This window comes from Protopterus annectens, chromosome 4.part0 (genome assembly GCF_019279795.1).
Source record: "Protopterus annectens isolate FY-2018-M chromosome 4.part0, PAN1.0, whole genome shotgun sequence".
Classification (NCBI taxonomy): Eukaryota; Metazoa; Chordata; order Ceratodontiformes; family Protopteridae; genus Protopterus; species Protopterus annectens.
The window spans coordinates 5251559-5272504 of record NC_056733.1 but is presented as its reverse complement, the minus strand read 5'-3'; the positions used below and the strand labels follow the sequence as shown (position 1 = coordinate 5272504).

General features: G+C 42.2%; 1 protein-coding gene across 1 annotated transcript in view; it reads right to left on the bottom strand.

Moving 5' to 3' along the window:
• Positions 1-20946, bottom strand: part of SUZ12 (SUZ12 polycomb repressive complex 2 subunit) — a 2970550-nt gene that overhangs the window by 11908 nt on the left and 2937696 nt on the right. Inside the window, exon 15 of the mRNA XM_044068039.1 lies at positions 14004-14083. Coding sequence (XP_043923974.1) covers positions 14004-14083 — 80 coding nt within the window. The remainder of the gene's footprint in view (positions 1-14003; positions 14084-20946) is intronic.

Sequence of the window (20946 nt, the reverse complement as noted above, 5' to 3'; positions counted from 1 at the left end):
GTTTTATGACACTGGCAGACGTTAGAACACCCAGAGGGGAAAAAACCTATGATTGTCAGTAACTGACATCTTTTGCCCACACTGGCAACGTTTAAACCCAGATTTAGCTTTTTCAGACATTTTAATAAAGCTAATAAATGGATAGGAAAAAAGTCAAGTCCAGTATAAAAGTCCAATCCGGTAAAAATGTCAAATCCAGTAACAGTGTCTAACCAGTAGTCAAATCCTGTAAAAAGTGGGATAGGCCCGAGCGAACTCTAATAAAGTTAAAATTAACTTTAACTGGAACCGAGAAACACCTCGAGACAGTATCACACTCACACACAGTCAATAACAAAAGAATTAGAAAATTTTAAACTTCAAGAAATATAAGAAAAATATTTAAATCTTAGCTTTAGGTGCTCGAGCTCGATCAAGTGATGCGAACGCTGCAGCGGCAAACTAGATCTGAGGTAAAGGCAGAGGGGGATTGTGGGAGTTAGGTTGGTCTCGAGCTTCTTCTCGATGCAGAGCTTGCAAGCGGCCGACATGGAGCCGAGGATCGGCTCCGAACCCAGGTGTAAGAACAAACGGCGAGATCGAACACTCTCACATGATCGTTTTTACAATCTGAACCCTGAGCAAAGACGGGCCCTAGAGAATCTTAGTAAGAACAAAGACTTAACAATAAAGATGGCAGATAAAGGAGGGGCTGTAGTGGTCCTTGACACTGACTGGTATAACATGAAATTATCTGGATTGTTGGCAGACAAAGATGTATATCATTTATTGAATCCAGTAGAGGTCAGGAACATTATTAGTAAGGTACATGGACGGATTAAATGGTTGTATACTAACATGTATATCACTCAAGACTTCATGGAATTCTTTCATGTGGATAAACCAGTCATTCCTGTGTTCAAGGCCCTACCCAAGGTGCACAAATCATTGACAGACCCACCCCTTAGACCCATAGTTTCGGGAAGGGGGTGGGTCACGGAGCATTTGTCAATATGGTTGGAGTGCACACTTAGACCTTATGTAGATCGTATGAACAATGTTCTGAAGGACACTGCACATTTCCTTAGAGTTTTGGGTGAAATGAACAGGGAAGGTAGCCAGGAGGGCACTATGTTGGTAAGCCTTGATGTAAATAGTTTGTTCACAGTAATAGGCAACGAGTATGGCATAGCAGCCTGTGTAGGGATTCTGAAGGATGTGGGTGTCGTAGAGAAAGAACTTTTTCTCATAGAAGAGTCACTGAAACTTGTCTTGGAGAATAACATCTTCTTGAGCAATGGATCAGTGTTTAGGCAAGTACAGGGGGTAGCCATGGGTACCCCCTGTGCAAATCGCCAACCTAGTTCTCTCCTTCTGGGAAAAGAAACATGTTTTAAACCACAGAGATTGGAGACCACATATAGGGGTTTATCTACGTTTTGTAGACGATATCTTTATTGCCTGGAAGGGGGGTGAACAAAGGCTAAATACTTTTATGGAATATTTACACTCTACCACATCCTTCTTGAAGTTTGATATCAAGAGCTCATGTGAGGCTCTGGACTTCTTGGATGTCACAGTAGAACTTACACCCATAGGCTTTAGTTCCAGATTATATCGAAAAGAGAGTTGGAAGAATTCTTTGCTCTCATTTGACAGCATGCACCCTAGATATACCTTTTCCAACATAGTGGAGGGGCAGGTTGGCAGGATCTCTAGGATCAGTCGACAGGATGAACATTTTGAGAGAGAGAGAGATAGATGACTTGAAAGAATGTTTCCAAGAAAGAGGGTATAGATGTGAGCTAGTGGAAACAGCAGTAGCAAGAGGTACTGCGAACAGGCAAGGTAAATATAGACCATGGCTTGATGTTACGACGAGCCTAGGAAGTAATTATAGTAATCACAATGGTCACCGGATTAAAGGTAGGAAGAAGGAAACTATACCGAGGATAACACTAACATATGGCAGTAATGTCAAAGGGGTGTGTGACATCATCAAGAGGAATTGGAACATTATCACTAGTGACAGAAACTTGAGTGATATAGTAGGGGACTTTCCACAATTTAGTTATAAGAGGAATAAGAACCTGAAGGATATACTCTGTCACGATAGGGGAAACAATGAGGTCACATGCCTACCTAGGTCACTGGGTACTGTCCCATGTGGGGGCTGTAAGGCTTGTGAACATATTAATAGGGAGACAGTGTTTGTACATCCTTCCACAGGGAAGAGTTTTCATTTTAAAGGGAGAGCTACCTGTAGGACCATTAATGTGGTGTATTTGGCTGATTGCACGTCATGCTCAAGATATTATGTTGGTAAAACCAACAACATGCTTAAGGTCAGGATACTACAGCACATTTAGTCAGTTAGGAACTGTGATGAGCACAATGCGCTATATAATCATGTAAAGGATAATCCCACACATAGATTTAAATTTAGGGTGATAGCCAATGTATTCATTAATAAGAGAGGGGGTGACATTAGGTTAAAGACAGAAACCATAGAATCAAAGTGGATTTTAGATTTAACAGCCCATATTCAACCTGGGCTGAATGATATGGTGCCTCTGAAGCCAACACTTAAAAGTAGGCGTACTTTTTATTAAGTAAGAGTAGTGGCAATGTGTTTTTAATGATGACTTGTTAGTTTCAGCTAACAATCAAAACAGGGTGGGGTTTTTTACTGAAGAGTGATTGGTGTATGTTTATTTTAAAATGTGATGTTTGTGAGAAGCACTTTGTCTGAAGAAGGGCCTACCAAAGCTCACTATGATACTTTTTGGTTTGTTTTGTGTTTTAATAAACATTTTACAGCATTTGTACAGCAGCAGTTCCCAGTGATGTTTTTGGTTTTCTGATATATATATATACTCCTATATACACACACATATATATATATATATATATATATATATATATATATATATATATATATATACTCCTATATACACACACACACACACATATATATATATATATATATATATATATATATACACACACACACACATATATATATATATATATATATATATATATATATATATATAAATGAATTTGTAAGGATTCTTGGTCTTTCCTTGAAAAGATTAATAATTTAACCTTCCATGTCGAAAGAAATTTTTAACAGTGGACGTTAAAGACCTCTATTCTTCCGTCCCTTATGTTGAGTGTATGGAATGTGCCTTGGCAACTATGCAGAAAAATGGAGCCACACGGGAGGAATTGGATTTGGTGGGTGAACTACTCGATATTATTTTATCTTACAACTTTGTGACTTTTGACAACAGATTTTATCTTCAAAAGGTTGGCGTAGCGATGGGATCTCCTTTCGGGGCCAGCTTTGCCAACCTAGTAATGGCATATTGGAAGAACCACTTCCTATTGAATGACAGTATTGGTGCGTCCAAAAGCATCCACTTTTACACGCGCTTTTTGGACAACATATTCATTTTATTTGAAGGAGATTCTACCCAGGCAACAAATTTGCTGTCATATTTAAATTCAACCACTACATTCCTACAGTTTACATTTTCTTTTTGCACTGAGAAGACAGCATAACTTGATGTGGAACTTTCAAAAGATCATAGTAAAGCTGGTTACATCTCCAGAATTTTCAGGAAGGAGACTTACTCTAATGCCTTTCTCCACTATTCAAGTTGTCATCCCTTTCACAGAAAAAATCAGTTGTGAAAGGGCAACTTGTTAGAGCCGCACGAATGGTCTCTAAAAAAAGAGTACTACTTATTGGAATGTGACTTATTAAAAGATATGTTCATCAAAAGGGGGTATCCCCCCCCCCCCGGGTTGGTTCTGGAAGTGACATATGAAGTCCAATCCAAGAGAGATAATGGCTTGTATGTACCAATTTTGAGCCAAGGGCACAACCATCCACTTCCAGTATCTACCTTGGAAAATTCACCAGTTGTACATCATTTTATTTGTACTTTTAGTGTCGATGTTGGCAGCATCAGATCAATAATATTAAAAAACTGGCTTTTCTTTACTAATGAGAACTCAATAGGAGGAAGTCTTACAGACAACCAAGAATTGTGTTCAGAGGGGCATGAACTTGAAGGGTATTTTAGAAGGAGATAGTAATTCTTTCAAGATTAGAAAAAGGCATGTTTAAATGCAACATGTGTAGGTTTTGTACATTTATGACCACGGGGTCTACTTTTGTTGTTGGGAATAATAAATTCAACATTAACCACAAAATCGATTGTCAGACTAAAGGGGTAGCTTATTTAGCTAAGTGCAACCACTGTCCAGCTTTCTATGTCAGGGAAAACTGACAGGAAGCGGAGGAAACATGTATACGAGCACCAGTACTGCATTAACAAAAATAAATGTGAAAATGCCTTGCCTAAACACAGAGATACCTACCCTGAACATGAGTTTAGTTTTAAAGGGATAGACATGGTGCCGGTTAATGCGAGGGGAGGTCTTGTCTTCATTATTACTAAAAAAATTGGAATTAGTTTGGCAATTACGTTTAGATGCAAGTAACTTTCCTGGTCTTAATGACCACTTATCGATTAAATGTATTTTGAGACTCAAGAGCCTCATTAGATAGTTTTTATCACTGTCTGTAGTATAATTCTTATTTTCTACTGGTTAAATTATAACCTGGTAGAGAATCCTAGTTATAAAATAATTTTAATGGTTTTATTTTGTTTTTATTTTTGTTTAGAAATAAAGTATTTATACATTTACACACATTTTAAATTAAAGTTCAGTAGAAGGAGTGTAAACTGACTACAGGTTTTTATATGCTGGAGTCCCTATATACATGTCTTTACATAGTTTTTACACAATTTTATAAAAGTGACAAACTGTTTTTGGATAAACTACTTTGTATTTTTTTTTTCAATTAACAGATTTGATTGCTTGATTAGTAGGTATTTAAGGGCATTGCAGTTTGTGATTAACTTGTCTGAAGTTTTGCGATTGGAGCAGGACGAAAGGCAGAAGTGTATTGCTTAACAATAAATCGTTTCATCTTACTCGGCTGAGCTGTAACTTATTTTGTTTGGACTTTATTCATTTGGTTTGAGTGTATTTGATTTTTCGTTTTTGCATCACAGTAGTGAGGTATGAGAAGCTAATATCAACCATCTTTGTAGAAACCACATACAGCACCCATAATGTTAATGCACCTTATTTTCATTTTTATTTTATCTATGCTTTTGTTGACTGGGTTAATCAAACTATACCAGTGCCTCTTTTCATGGGGAACCAAGGTGGTATTCATACTATCTAGGGGAAAAATGGCCAGAAAACCTCTCCTACTCTTTACTTCTATAACTGCAGTGGGATTTTTTGCATCCACCTACGTTGCCACCAACTCAACAGATGGGACCTTGGCTCCAAAAAAACAGCACAACCAGGAGTCTTGCACCCCCCCCCCCCCCCAAAGTACACTGCAGTGTCAGTTTTGGAAAACTGATGCAACTGCCTGTTGTGGGAATACAGCCTTCTGATCTTCTAGAATCAATGGTGAGTGTTACCAGTTGAGCTACTGACACTGAGTTTAAATGCAAAATATACATATTTAAACTCTGTTCCTATTATCTATACACATTTTTAACAGATGAGAAAACATACTGAAAAAGACATAGCTGCTCTAACCCCTCAAAAAAATGCAGTGATGGAATCCAATTACTCCGTTAAGCACTTTTGTCAACAGACCTGAGTTAATTAGAAATGACAAATGATTCTTTAAATGGTATGTATATCATGTAACACATGTCTAGAAAAACATTAAATTGTGTAACTTCAATCAATCAATGCAATGTGTACACAGTAAACCATAAAAGTAATTAGAACTTTATTTTTTTAAACTTTCATAAAACATTATTTACTTTGTTGCCCACACAGCTGTTTAACCTTTAAAATACATTTGATAATGACATGTTCACTGTGTTCCAGAGAACGAATGCATTCAATCTAATGTACCAGTTTAAATCTAAGGTCTTTTTCAATTACTCAAATCACAACCTCCTATGTTCTCTGTTAAACTACCAATACAAAAAACAGGAATTTTTTAATTCCTACATGTTGATGAATGTTTGAACAATGCATTTTCATATATTTTTTTACCTTAATGGTATAAAAATCCACTGATATGTGAGCTCTGTTTATACAGTCAGCACAATAAACTACGTTACTGCTGATGCATGAAAATCTGTTTACTGCCAAAACTGTAACTAGAATGTGACAAAATTTGAATGCTGCTGTAGACTAATTACAAAGGAAAGTTCCATTACTCCTTTCAGTAGAGAAACGACCCATCTCAATTAGAGCATTCACTTCTAACATATTGCTTTACATTTTCACCCTTCTTGCCAATGTAAAGTGGTTCAGTGGTAATTTTCTACAAAATTTCTTTATGTCCCATAAATATTCTCCAACTGTTTAATAAAACATCTTTATAGCCTTAGTAACTATACTGTAAGGTATAAGGAAAGCATGGTGAAACTTGATATCTCTTCCTTGATATAACTCAGAATAATTGAAGTATAGATCCATAAGCAAACATGGTCATCGAACACATATCAAATTGCATTTCATCGAACCCCCTCCCCCGTTAATTATACATACCAAATCCTAAATCGCAACACAGTGGGGAGAGAGCAAATGTCCTGATCCCTACCATAATACAGCCTCAATAAGAAAAAGTTATGTTCTTACCATAATGTTACTTCTGTGCTGTCTATCTTCATTCATCATTAACCTGTGGGTTTCGGTTCCGACCCTCAGAACACACTCAGCGGCTTCACAAGCTTGAAATTCAAAGCTTGAGCTCCTCTTCCCTTTCTATTATACCCCCTTTTTCCAAAATGCCTCAGATCGAGTGTGGTACAAGTACATATACCAAGTCAGCTACAAATAAAGCATCAAAGGTAAAGACACAAAAGATCAGCAGGAGCTCAAACAGGAACAATAGTTCCATGGATACATCTGTCAGGTCACTTGAAACACAGGACTGGGGGAAGGAGGGGGGGTTAATGACGACTGAAGATAGACAAGACAGCTTGAACGTTATGGCAAGAACATAACCTCTTTATCTGATGTTGTCATCTTCATTTGGTCATTAACCTGTGGGACAGAGTTCCTAGGTGGCCCTCATGGAAGGATATTCAGGAGTACAGCAGAGTCGAAAGAAACCTACTTCTGGAAATGATTTTCAATTTATAACGAGTAATGAATTATGAGGATTAGACCATGTAGCCGCTTGCACAGATGTCTTTAATAGAGACTCTTGACCAAAAGGCACGAGAGGTTGCCACAGACTTTGTAGACTGGGCCTTAATCTGACCAGGAACAGGGATGTTCTTACACAAATAAAGAAGAGAGTCTTTTAACCATCTAGCCAAAGTCGTCTTTGTGGTTGCTTTACCTCATTTGGTGTCAGAAAACGATATGAACAACTGCAAGGATTTTCTGAAATTTTTAGTTCTGTCCAAGTAAAAACGTAATTGTCTATGCACATCAAATAAATTGAAGAGTGTACTCCCCTTTATTCTGGACATTTGGAAAGAAAACAGGAAGGTTAATGGAATGACTGATATTGGCTCCCGTAGCCACTTTAGGCAAGAAGGATGGATTGGTGCATAAGGTTACCCTGTCTTTGTGAAAAAATAGATACAGGAACTTGGAGGAAAGAGCTTGCAAATCTGAGATTCTACCTGCTGAAGTAATGGCCATCATAAGGAGAGTCTTCCAAGAAACTTCAAGTCTGCTGTGTCTGCCAGTTTGAAAGGACAGTGAATCAGGACCTGCAACATGACAGTCAAATTCAAAGGGGGAGTACAATCTTTAATGGGAGGGTGACGTAAAAGGTACCCCAAAGGAAAGCTTTGCAAAGTTTTGATGAAGCCAATGCAGAAGAGTCCTCCCCTAAAAAAATAGGAAATAGCAGCCAGCTGAACCTTGACCATGGAAAAACTAGCCTCCCCATCGTTAAAAAGGGCAGCCAAGAAATCCAACACTGTAGGGATGGAGGCTGTAAAGAGGTCTATCTGTTTCTGTTGGGCCCATAAGGAAAACTTTTTCCACTTATCTGATGGAAGGTTTGTGGGCAGAAATCAATATCTTCTAGACAGGGGAAGACAGCCTGGTATGTCTGGCCATCATTGGAATTGGAGAAACCATGCAGTTAGCTTCAGGCCTTGAAGGTCTGGGTGAGGGTGCCACAAGGGGTGATGTAAAAGATCTGGATCCGGAGTCACTGGAGGGCAGATCAGATGAGACCAAAGATGGGTGAACCAGAATTGTCAAGGCTAAAAGGGGGCAATGAGGATGATTTTCCTCTTCAACCTGGATGCCTTCTGCAAAAACATGGAAATTACAGGGAGGGGGGAAACACAAATTAGACAGGGAGGCCAAGCATGGACTAGAGCATCCCTTGAGGACCGTCCCTGAGGAGGGATTAAGGCAAAGAACTTGCTGCACTTGCTGTTGAGAGGGGAGGCAAAGAGGTCACAGGAGGGCTGACCCCATTTCTGAAAGATCACGTTTGCTGTGGACTGGTTGAGAGACCACTCATGAGGCATCAGTAGGACCCAGCTGAGCCTGTCTGCCAGAATGTTAGACTCAACCAGAATGTACGTTGCCACTAGAAAGCAGATGGTAGAAACCACCCATTACCACACACTCACCTTCTTGACACAGGGGATAAGACCTGGTTCCTACCTGTTTGTTGATGTACCAGACTTCTGACATGTTATCCATCTGTGTTGCAATAGTCCCTAGAGGTTAAAAGCTGTGACGAAGGAGAATGCTCTCACCTCTAGCAATGTCTTTCAGCTTTTTCCAGTTAGGGGTCGCCACAGCGGATCACCACTCCGGAGATTAACTGGCAGTGGTGTTTTTACTGTGTCGAGTTGTCAGCCGGGTGCCCAACCTTCACAGAAGGCACACCCATACACACATGCACCTACCTGGATGTCTTTAAAACTCGTTCGACCACAGGGAGGACATGCAGACTCCGCACAGAAGGCCCTCCAGCCGAGAATTGAACTGGAAAACCTCTTGCTGTGAGGCGACAACACTAACCGCTGCACCACTGTGGCCTCCAGAAAGCTCTCATCTCTAGGACTCCAACATGCAAATTGGTCTCCAGGGACATCCATGTGCCTTGAACCATCCGACCGAGATAATGAACCCCTACTCTATCTGGGAGTCATCTGTGGTCACCATGGTGTTTGGGGCAGGAAGGATGAAGGGTTGCCCTTAAGAAACGCCCACAGAGTGAAGCCACCATAATCATCCATTGCAAGATTCTCATGTGACGGTATGCTGTGGGCAAAAGAGGTTTTGTTGCTGCCATCGAGCCAAGAACCTTGAGGACCAAGCTTGCTGGGGGTTGGTATGGCTAGAATTTGTCTGTCATGAAGATGCAGGCTTGACACTCAATCCACTGTCAAAAAGGCTCGGGAAACTGTGGTGTTGAATTGTGCCCCTATGAATTTTATCACTTGGACTAGTTCCAACTGAGATTTCTCTAAATTGAGAGTTATGCTGAGGTGAGGGGCCAGACATACGAGATAATCCCTGGCCTGAATAATGCAATGCCTCGTTGGAGCGGTCAAGAGTCAGTCATCCAGATAGGGAGATACCTGGAGTCCCTGCAGCCTGAGATGAGTTCAATCACCAAGCATTTGGTGAACAATCTGGGGGCTGTGGTGAGACCAAACAAGAATGAGCTGAATTGAAAATGACTGGCTCCCAGCCTGAAATGAAGAAACCTTCTGGAGCACCTGTCCATCTTAATGTGGTAGTACACATCCTTTAGGTCTACTGAGCACATCTAATCGTTCAGGTCTCAGCAGAGGTAGAATGGACTGAACCATAACCATTCTGAACTTCGTGTTCCTTACCAATTTGTTCAGGGATGTCAGGCCCAGAATGTGCCTTGGGTCCCCTGTCATTTTGGGAACCAAAAAGAACCTCAAGTAAACACCTGATCTGACCTGATCGGGAGGGACCTCCTGGATGAGACTTTTTTGCAGCAATTTTGCAATTTCCAAGGCTGCCTCCTCCCCTCTGATTAGGTAGTACATCGGGGAGAACAGATTTTTGTCTTGGCTTCACTAAAAAAGTAATGAAGCATCCTTTGGAAACGTTCCTTAGCACCCAGTGATCTTTTTGTGATGGCTTTCCAGGCTTCGGGGTGCAAGGAAAATTGCCCCCCCCCGATTGCCTCCAGAGGAAGGCAGTTGAGCAACCGTTCAAGAGCACTGAAAGGGTCTGAGAAAGACTCTTGACACCCTTGGTTCTGCAGACCGCGTCGCCCATGTAGGTGGCGTCTACCATTTTGCTCATTTTCCCCTCTGCCTCTGGGGGAAAAAAATCTCCCCAAGAATCCTGGAAAGGACCCTGAGATTTCTTGAACCACATCTTTTTACTCCCACACAGGTTCCTGGAGAAGGACCTTTGCGGGGTAGAAAAACAGATCCTGACGGCAGACAGGGTCTTCCCATCTTTCTCACTGCCAAACAATGTGTCGAACAATGGGCCAAAACAAGGTTGATCTGTCAAAAGGCACACTGATGAAGGATGTTTTGAAAGGCTCTGCAACCGGCCACCCTTGAGGTACACTCTGCTGCATGGGATATCATTCTCATGGACGCATTAGACAGGAACTGGAAGGTGGCCATTCCTAAGGAGAAGACCTTCTGCTACTCTGCAGACATGGACCCCAGGGACGAGCTAGAATTTTCCTTGACCAAATCCTTCTGTAGTCTCGTAAAATGGGAAACGTAGTTTAGCAACCTCAAGAAGATAGTGGCAGAGGAGTACACTCTTACCAAATCTGTCCAAAGTCCTAGACTCCCTGTTAAGGGGATAGACAGAGGAGCTCTGTTGGGCCAGTTCCTTTTTGGTGGTTGCCGCAATAACCATGGCATCAACCGGAATACCCTTTTTCTAGAAAGGTTTGCCCTGGGCAGCAGTCAAATTTTTGTCAGCGTGCTTGGGAATGGCCTTTACCATGTCTGGTTCCCTCCATGCCCTAGAAGACACCAGCTCAATGAGTCTGCGTCTGCCGGGGTAGACACCCAGGATGTAGATTGGCTGGACCCAAAAGCCTCCAATAGAACTGACTGCTCCAACGAGGGGCTTTGGGAGGACCATCCACCACTTTGAGGGAGGATTTTGAGAATCCAAAGGAGACATCATCCAGTGGAGATCTCGGGGGGCCCCTCCCCTTCCTTGAAATCAGTATCGGTGGTGACAGATTCTTCCAGGGAAATGACATGCCTTGTCTTGCACAGCCTCTTCCTGGGAACCTCCTTGGTGGGATGCTCCGGGGAGGTGTCAGAAGATGTGTGGTTCCACAGATGAGACCGTTTGGAGGCTTCCTGGGGCCAGCTGTCCATGTGGTAGGCGATAGGCCTTGTAGACAGATTCAGTGGAGATGAGGGGAGGTTCAGCAGGGGGAGAACAGAGGGTCTTCCCAGAGTGAGAGAGGACCCTCTCCACCACTTCAGAGGCAGGACGACTCCAGATGCCAGACAGCAGTCCCCCCCCCCCAGGGCCAAAGCCACTGGAGCAGGCAACCCTCAAGGGCTCCGAACCTCCCGCTCCAAAGGGGAAGCCGGAGCCAAGCTGCTGAATGCCGATGCACAAGGGGAAGCAACAACTCTGAGAACTTTGGAGTCAAAGTCATCCCCCCATAACTGACATCAAGGCTACAGCTCCAAGACACACTTGGCACAGAATTGGCACTGAATACGTTGGGGAAGCAGTTGGAGGCAAACATGTGTTGATTATCAGCACAGACACCCAGGTTCCCGGGACCAGTGGAACAGATGACTTTGAAACCACACGTCGAACCCGAGGAGGAGCCACAGGGAGGAACAGGTACTATCTCACAGTTCCAGTGGGGTATGGAGCAGGCAACATCTCCATCTGAATCTAGACTTTGAGAAATTGCCTCATCAACCTACCAACATTCTTATCCATAAGGCTCCAAGAAGACCTGATGGAGGGAGAAATGGAGGCAGGTTTGGACGTCCATTTAGGGGTGGTCTCCCGGAGTGGAGACCTCAGAACTGCTGTTCAAATGAGGAGGCCTTAAACAACAAACACACTTCATGTGGCATCAGACAAGGGGATATTATGCTCACAGGAAGTGCACTTCTTAAATCCTAGGGGCTTGTCACCCCAGTTTAATTTAGACTCGATCACCACTAAAGAAGAAACTTTTTTTTTAAAGACAAAGGAAGGGAAGAAAAGAGCGAGAAGGACTATGGCAGACATAAATCAGAGTACAACTAGGAGCTAAGAAGAAAAGGATGGAAGAAAAAAACTTAAGGGAAAAAAGAAAAAAACACAGCGGAACATGCAATGAAAACAGAGTAGCTCAAAAGCACAGGCAACCTAGTTGCTTGTATGACGAGCTGCAAATGAGATCTGAGACATTCTGGGGGGAAGGGGATATTACTGGAAGGGAGGAGGAGCTTGAGCTTTGAATCTCAAGCTTGTGAAGCAGTCGAATCAGTTCCAAGGGTCGGAACCGAAACCTACACATTAATGACCAAATTAAGATGACATCAGATTAGTTTGACGAATGACATGTTCGATAAAATGCTATTTGATGATGTGAAGTTTTGATGAAATAGGCACCCCTGCATTATTACCAGTTAAAATATGATCATTACTACTACCTCTGCTTGATTGCACTTGTAGTGAAACTATTATATCCCATGCAATCAACTAAAATCTGGAGACTGATCAACTCCATTTCAAAATCTTTATAACATAAAATCAATCTAGATAATAACATAAAATCAATCTAGATAACCTGCTAGCTTGATTTGGGTTCTGATGGGAACCAAATTAACACCTTTTACATGAATTAACGTTAACATGACAAATGAGGACAAGTGATTAAAAAGACATAGTAATGGTGATGTTACTGCAGAAGAAACATCAAAGACCCAGCAAGACATATTAATGGTTAAAAATACTTCTTTTTCAATCAGCACAAGTACTTCTAGATTCTAAGATGGACATTTCTGCATATGTGTTTTCTGGTACTGAACTAAAGCATCAAAAGATTTAAAAGTATAGAATTCAAGCTGAATGCAGCAGTCAAGGTCAAGCAGAAAGCAAGAGGTACACATACAACTGAAAAAACAAAAAGCATGCTGCAGTATTCATTTTCAGTGCATCAAATCACATTTATGCCACCAAATTAGGCTGCAGAATATAGCAATTATTTCTTATCTCCTGCGCTTGCTAATAATCTGAGCACTCTTTTCTCACCATCAGGGGACAATGCTATTGTGGAAGCCATAAAGACTTTTGCTAGAGCTTATATCTCTAATCACTTCATGGCAGCTTGACAAAATTTCTCACAATGCCAAACTACAACTGAATGCATGATTCCCCTCCTGCCAAATCCAGCTAAACACTGTCACTGCACGGTCAGTTTGTGCCATCCATATCATTAAATCCAGCTTCCTCGGTCAGTACTGGACCCAGGATGCCTTACCTCCACGAAAAAAGAGCAAGTTTGTGACAGCGACTCACTCCTACTTTCTCAGATTCAATTTTCCTGCAGCTAAGTCTACAAATGAAGGCAAGCTGTTTGGTTAAACTCAAGGCTTCAGTTTGCTGTGCCATGGAGCTGGAAGAAAATATTCAGGAAAGACATGGTGGCTGGATGTTATCCATGCATAAAGCTGTACACGAAGAAGGCTAAGCACATTCTCCCTGAAGAACTGATAACTCAGACCTGAAGCATTGTAGCCCCAGGTTAACCACCTGGCTTGTCTGAAGAGGTAGTTTAGATATGCAACCCAATATGGTGAAATCTGTAGGAAGAAACCAGACAAAACACTTCTAACAGCAAAATGACAACTTGCACACAGGGAACCACCATTTGAACCCTAGGGGAGACAGCTTGGGAGCAAGCAGAATGGTATGCTTGAAAAAAGGATAGCAGACCAAAGCAGAGAAGAAGTGTGTGTGTGTGGTAACTTTTTTTTTTTCAAAGTCATACATACCCATGCTTCATAACATGCAGGTTCCACAATTTCATTACTTCCTTTTCTCCTTCGTTAACATCAGTAAATTCTTCTATTTGCTGTACAGTAAAACAAAAGCAATAAATAATATATTATGTAAACGTCAGCAAAAAGCTATTCTGTGTGAGGATGGTTGGTGTGAGCATAAATACATATATGCGATTGCTAACATAAGCTAATGACTTTAACCAAAGAGGTGCAAATTCTAAACATGCTGTACAGCACAAAATACTTCATTCCTGAAAATCTACTATATAACATACACACTTAACTAGTCATCACTGTCCTCTGAAAGGCTATAAATTTTCATTTTTTAATGGAAAACCAGGCAGAATATTACAATCTGAACCACCATTTGTATACAACATATTAGTTCACAGATTATTGCATTTTTGAGCTGATTACTGCACTTAAGGTAATGCAAAGCAATAAGCTCTAGAAAGACAGACTACACTGGAAGTCCACCCCCCCCCCCCCAGCATTTCTTTGAAGAATGGTCCCTTCTCAAGTCATATTCCGTATCTCAAAGTGGTACAAGCAGCACTTCCTATCAGAACAGGAAACGTGAGGAGTGCTGAGCACAACCCCCTCGCCTTTCAAGATAAAAACTGTAAATTTAATGCTACTAGACTGAAGTTACCAACAAAAATTCATCTCTGAGGCTCTGTTGCTTTTGTGGTTTACTAATTCTACTTAAATGACAAAAGAAATAAATAAAAAATAAATAATGATTCCAGCAGTTTGAAGCTGCAACATGGGTCTCAACTTCTTAAGAAGCCAATGTGGAGCACAGACTCTAAGCAATGAGTGACAAACAGCCAAATGTGGAACACCTTATTTTTGCAGCATGAAAAAAGTTATGTACTGACCATAATGTTTCATCTGTATTGTCAATTATCCATCTCTTCTCACATATGGGTTCTGGATCCGATCCATTCTATTTGACTCGGCTGTTACTAAGCTTGTGGCAACCAAATAATTCCTGGATACCTCCCCCTTACCCACGATGCATCTCTCCCGGTTACCTCAGATCTTGTTTGCAATAATCATTACTAGAAGAAATACAGAAAGAGAATTTAATTGTGAACAATTGTTGAGACCACCACTTCTGGAGTACTAGAAATTATCTTGCAAAAGATTTTCTTACTGATCAACCAGGAAAAAACAAAGGATGGGGGCTGGAGGGAGGGGATGTCAGGAGAGATGAAAAATTGAAAACATAGATGGAACATTATGGTGAATACATAACTTCTTTATCTGAAACTGTCAATTTTTCATCTCATCCTCACATGAGACAGAGTCCCCAGCTTCCTATATCCTGGGTGGACTCATGGAAGGATGTTCCTCACTACCATCTAGCCAAAGGAGGTCCTTCCCCAGGAGACCTAATCCATGTTATAGTGAGAGAGAAAGATATGATGATTGCACCATGTGGCCACTGCACAAATCTTGCCCATGGAGGCATTAGTCTGAAAATCAGTGGCTATGGCCATAGCCCTAGTTGAACGAGCTCAAATATGTTTGGAAGGATTCATACATTTTGATGTGTAAATAAAAGAAATGCAATCAGAAATCCATCTTGATAAGGTAACTTTGGAGAGTGGTAGACCCTTCCTAGGGCCTGCAAAGGCAATGAACAATTGATTTACTTTCCAAAACTCTAAGTTCAATGCAGACAGAATCGTAACTGTATATGCACATCCAACAAATGCAGAACGTATTCATCCTTGTTGCTGAAGTTGGGAAAAAAAATAGGCAAATGTATGGCCTGATTAATATTGGTTTGTGAGACAACTTTGGTGAGAAAGAAGGGGCTGGTATGCAGACAGACTCTTTCTTTATGGGATATCAAGTACAGAGATTGAGAAGATAGACCTTGAATATCTGATATCCTTCTTGCAGATGTAATAGCCACCAGAAAAATAGTTTTCCAAGAAATAAACTTAATATCACAAGTCGTTGTCAGTTCAAAAGGGGGGGGGGGTTGAACAATAAAACGTAGTACTAAACTGAGGTCCCATGGAGCGGACAGGTCCTTGTGAGGTGGTCTTAACAACAGGGTCTCTTTCAAGAAGGCTTTGCAAAGTTTGTGGAAAATGAGAGACAAGTTATCCTCCCCAATATGAAAGTTTGAAATACCTGCTAATTGTACTTTAATCGTAGAGGCAGCTGCTCCTTTATTAAAAATCTGGGCTAGGAATTCTAAGACAGAGTAACAGGAGTTGGAAGGGGATCTAGATTGTGTTATTGCTCCCATGTTATGAACCTCTTCCATTTACTCCTATAAAGTTTTTGAGTGGATGATTTATGAGATGACATCAAAATATGTCGGACTGGTGAGGACAGCATGGGTTGTAAAGATTGGGATAAGTCATTCCTGTAGAGTGTGAGAGCAGGTCTGGAATGGGTTCCAGGATCCAGTGTTCCTTTTGTAGAAGAGGCCAGAGGAAGAGAAACCATATTTGTTGACACTAATATGGAGCAATGAGTATTACTGTTCTCTTCAACCTGCTTGCTTTCTGAATGAATTTGGAGATCAAGGGAATTAGGAGAAAGGCGTATAGTACACCAGGAGGCCAATCGTGTAGGAGACCATCCCTCAGGGATCCCCCCGATGGGGAAGGGGGATCAGGGCAAAGTAGCTGCTGCATTTGCTGTTTAGGGGAGAAGCAAAAAGATCACAGCAAGGCTGGCCCCCATCTGTGGAAAATGTTCTCTGCTACCTTCTGAGGGACCACTCGTGAGGCATGAGAATAGATCTGCTGAACTTGTCCGCTATCACATTAGACTTTCACAAAATGTGCACTGCTACAAGAAAGCGGTTGGATGAGATCCCCCCATTGCCACACTCTGAGGGCTTCTTGATGAGAGGGTATGAACTGCTTCCTCCCTGTTTATGTACCAGACCACCGACATATTGTCTGACTGAATCGCCACTGTCCCCAGAGGAACAGCATTCTGAAATGCTTAGAACACTAGACGCACTGCCCTCATCTCTAGGACACTGATGTGCAAAGTTGCCTCATTTGCAGACCAGGTTCCTTAGACCACCTTTCCCAGATAATGCCCCCCCCCCCCAAATCTGGGTAGCATCCGTGGTTACCATGGCCTGTGGTTGAGGGGGAACAAAGGGCCGACCTTGTGTCAAATTTTCTGACTAAATCCACCATGTGAGATTCCTTTTGCATGTGTTTGTTATGAGAATCTGGTGAGACACTAAATGATGGATAACTGACCAGTGGGCAGCTAGAAGCCCCTGTAGTATCCTCATGTGAAACCTGGCTAATGGAATGAACACTATTGCCACTGCCAATGATTCTAAGGCTTGTAGAATATGACAAGTAGCTACATTCCTGTTTCAAATTAGCCTGTGCATTGTGTTTGATGCCTGATTGTCAACACTCTAGAGGGAGGAAGTTTTGTGATCATCTGAGTAGTATCCAATACCGCCCCAATGATATCTAGTGTTTGTAAAGGTTCCAGGTGTAATTTTTGGTAATTTATCTTTATCCCTAATTTTGTGCAGATCTGAAGAACAGTCTCTCTTGCATTTATCAGTAGATGCCTGGTCGGGGAGGATATGAGCCAGTTTAAACAAGGAAACACACAGAATCCTCATTGTCTCAGATGAACCACAACCACAGGTTCCTATTAGATGACCGAAGACGCACTCTACCAAATGCGTCTTGGTCGTACTTAAAAAAAACAAAAAGGCAAAATAGTGAAGAGGCTTTTAAGCGAATTCTTTCTCAGGGAAAGAATTTGCTTGCCGGCTTCTGTTACTTTGTACTGTTTTTGGTACTGTAGTGCGATCTCGGAGTTGGTATATTTAAGTAGTGGGGGGGGGGGGTGAAGCCCCCCCATGTATTTCAATTTTTTTTTTTTTTTTTGGAACAGCGATTTTTTTCCCTTGGAAAAAAAAAATCGCTGTTCTGAGCTTTCGAGATTGTAAGCTTTCACTTACATGGGGTCGATTATTCATCGTTCGCTTTTTTAACCATTCAAAGATATAACAGACCCGCAACCACTGCCATGCATTTGGTGAATACTTGGGGGGTGGGAGTGAGACCAAAGGGCAGCGTTCTGAACTGGTAATGACTGGCTCCCAACCGGAAGCATAGATATCATCTGCAGCTACTGTCCATTTTTATATGAAAGTACTCATCCTGAAGATCTACTGAGCACATCCAATCCTCCTTTTCCAGGAAAGGAAGTATGGACTGAATCTTAACCATATGGAACTTGCTGCGTCAAACTGACTTGCTTAATCTGCTGAGATCCAGAATCGGTCTCCAGTCCCTTGTCTTCTTTGGGAACAAAAAGAACCTGGAGTAAGTTCCAAATCCTCTCTGGGGACCTCTTAGATAACCCTTTTTTCTAGCAGTTTTTGAATTTGAATAACTGCCTGATATCTTTGACTGGGTGAAACATGGGGGGGGGGGGGATTGAGTGAAGGGAATTTCATAACCTCTGGATATTATCCTCTGCACCCACAAACTGAAAGTTATATTTTGCCAGGCTCTTCAGTGCAGGGATAGTAGACCCCCGATGCCCATGGCAGACAGAGTCTTACCTTCCTTTTTACACCTGGACAGCATATCTTTGACTTTGGGGCCATAAAGGTAAGAGCTGTCAAATGGGTCATTGACAAACGAAGACTTAAAAGGCTCCGTAAAATCACACAGGCGCATCCAGGCATGCCTCCTCATAGAGATGCTGGAACCCACATCCCAAATTACTCATTTGGCTGCATGTGCAATGAGCCTCATGGAAGAATTTTAGGGTCGCTAGCCAGGAAGCTATCTTTTCCTGTGCCCCCCTCAGCTACTGCTCCTTCAAGGGTATCTGATAACTCCTTGATCAGATCACTTTACAACCTTGTGAAATGGGAAAGATAGTTCAGAGAGCATAGGGCAAAAGTCGTTGAAGAGAAAACTCGCTTCCTGCAACTATCCATCATCCTGGAATATTTACTAGGGGATGGATAGTGGAACCCTCCTCTGAAAATTCCTTTCTGGTAGCTGCCACCACTACCATGGCATCTACTGCAACCCCTTTTGTCCAAAAGGCCTTATCGGATGGGGCAATAATTATTTTGTTCGATCTCCATGGAACAGGCTCAATGGAATCCAGCATCTTCCACGCCTGATGAGAGTTCAGACCTATGAGCTCATTGGGGGGCACAGTCACCCAGGAGAAAGACAAGTGAGAATCAAAGGCCATCAGGTACATAGACTCCTAAGGTGAAGGATTACTAGAGTGCCAGCCACTTCTCTGTTTCAGCATTTCTAGAATCGCCCCAAAAGAAACATCCTCATGAGGTGACTGTGGGGATCCTTCTCCCATATCGAGGTCAAGTGTCTTCAGTGGCAGACTCCTCTGTGGAGTCCAAATCTTTCCTCTTGCAAAGTCTCTTCCGCGGGATCTCTTCAGTGGGTTACTCAGGGGAGGAATCAGGAGAGAGAGGGGTAAGCCCACTGGGTATCCTGGCGCCTAAGGTCCTGCTGTGCCAGTGGACCTTCCTGGTTGGAAGAGGTGCACAGGGAATGCAGACAGGACTGAGGATCCGATGGGACAGATGACCTTTTAGATGCTGTGGCAGCTATAACCCTCTCCAAAGCCCCAAATGCTGACTGTTCCTGAGTGGAGGATGACTCAGGCTCTGACAAGCCAACTTGTGGGTCGAAGCCTCCTCCAGCCCAGAAGACAGCTCACCCTGAGTAGAAGTCGGAGCAAAGCTGACCTGCGCAGAAGCAAAGAGAGACACTGACTGCTCCGACAGACTGGGAGACAAGTGCACTTGAAGTTCATTACGGCTCCGGGAGCTCTCAAGGCTCCGTAAAGGCTGATGAGCTCAGAGCAAAGGCCTGATGCAATGAAAGTGACATCTTCGGATCAGACTTGAAAGACAACGGGTGTATCAGATCCAAGGGCTCAGATACCTGCTCTGAAGTAGGAGGAGGAGTAAGTGGGAAGTAGCAGACTTGGACAGCCTTGGAACAGTGTGGATAGAGGCCAAGGGGGACTTAGTAATGCCTCTCTCCCACAGGATGTTCTTTACCAAACGTTTCTTGTTGAACTCAGTAAGGCTCCTGGCTGAACGGGAAGAGGACGCAGATAAGGATTTAGGCCTAGACAAGAAGGGAGATGGTAATCTAGAAGGAAAGGGGTCTATGGCAGGAGAGTACCTTGTCCTCGGAAGTGCTATAATAAATTTGAAGGGACTTTTGTTAGGATCCAATACCAATGGATCCGATCTACCCTTACCAGAAAGAGCCACAGCCAAAGATACTGAAACCAGCTTGGTAGTGGTTGGTGCCAAAGGCTTTAATTGAGACATGGGTTTAACAGACTTTCAACTCTGATGAATGTGATGCAGCTGAGGAAGGTCTCTTTTCCTTGTCACTGCTTTTCGAAGACAGGGAAGTAACAGGGCTGGAATAAGCCGATTTAGATTTGGGAGTCAAGGATTTAGGTCAATTTCCAGAAATTGTCTCTTCCAAAGCTGAGGGAAGCATCCCCCTTACAATGTTTTTTTTTTTTTTCTGACCAATGCTCTATGGTTAAAAGAATGGCATATGGCACAATCCTCCAGTAAGGTCAGAGGCCCTAAACAGTAGACACACAAGGAGAGCAAATCGTTGAAAGGTATTTTACGTCTACACTTTGTGCATTTTTTTTAAAATCTGCAGGCTTATCTTATCTGCCGTGGGTATCACAAACAATATGGATAACAACAGCAATCACCACGCGGTACCACAATAGCAGAAAGGAGAAGGATAAATAAAGTATGTTTTTTAGACAGAAAGGAGAGAAGGAAGTAACCTAATAAAAAGTTAGCTACTGTAGAAAAATGGACTTTAAAGACAATGGGAGACAGAAAATGTTTTAAATACAAGAACGAGAAAAGTTACGCAAATAG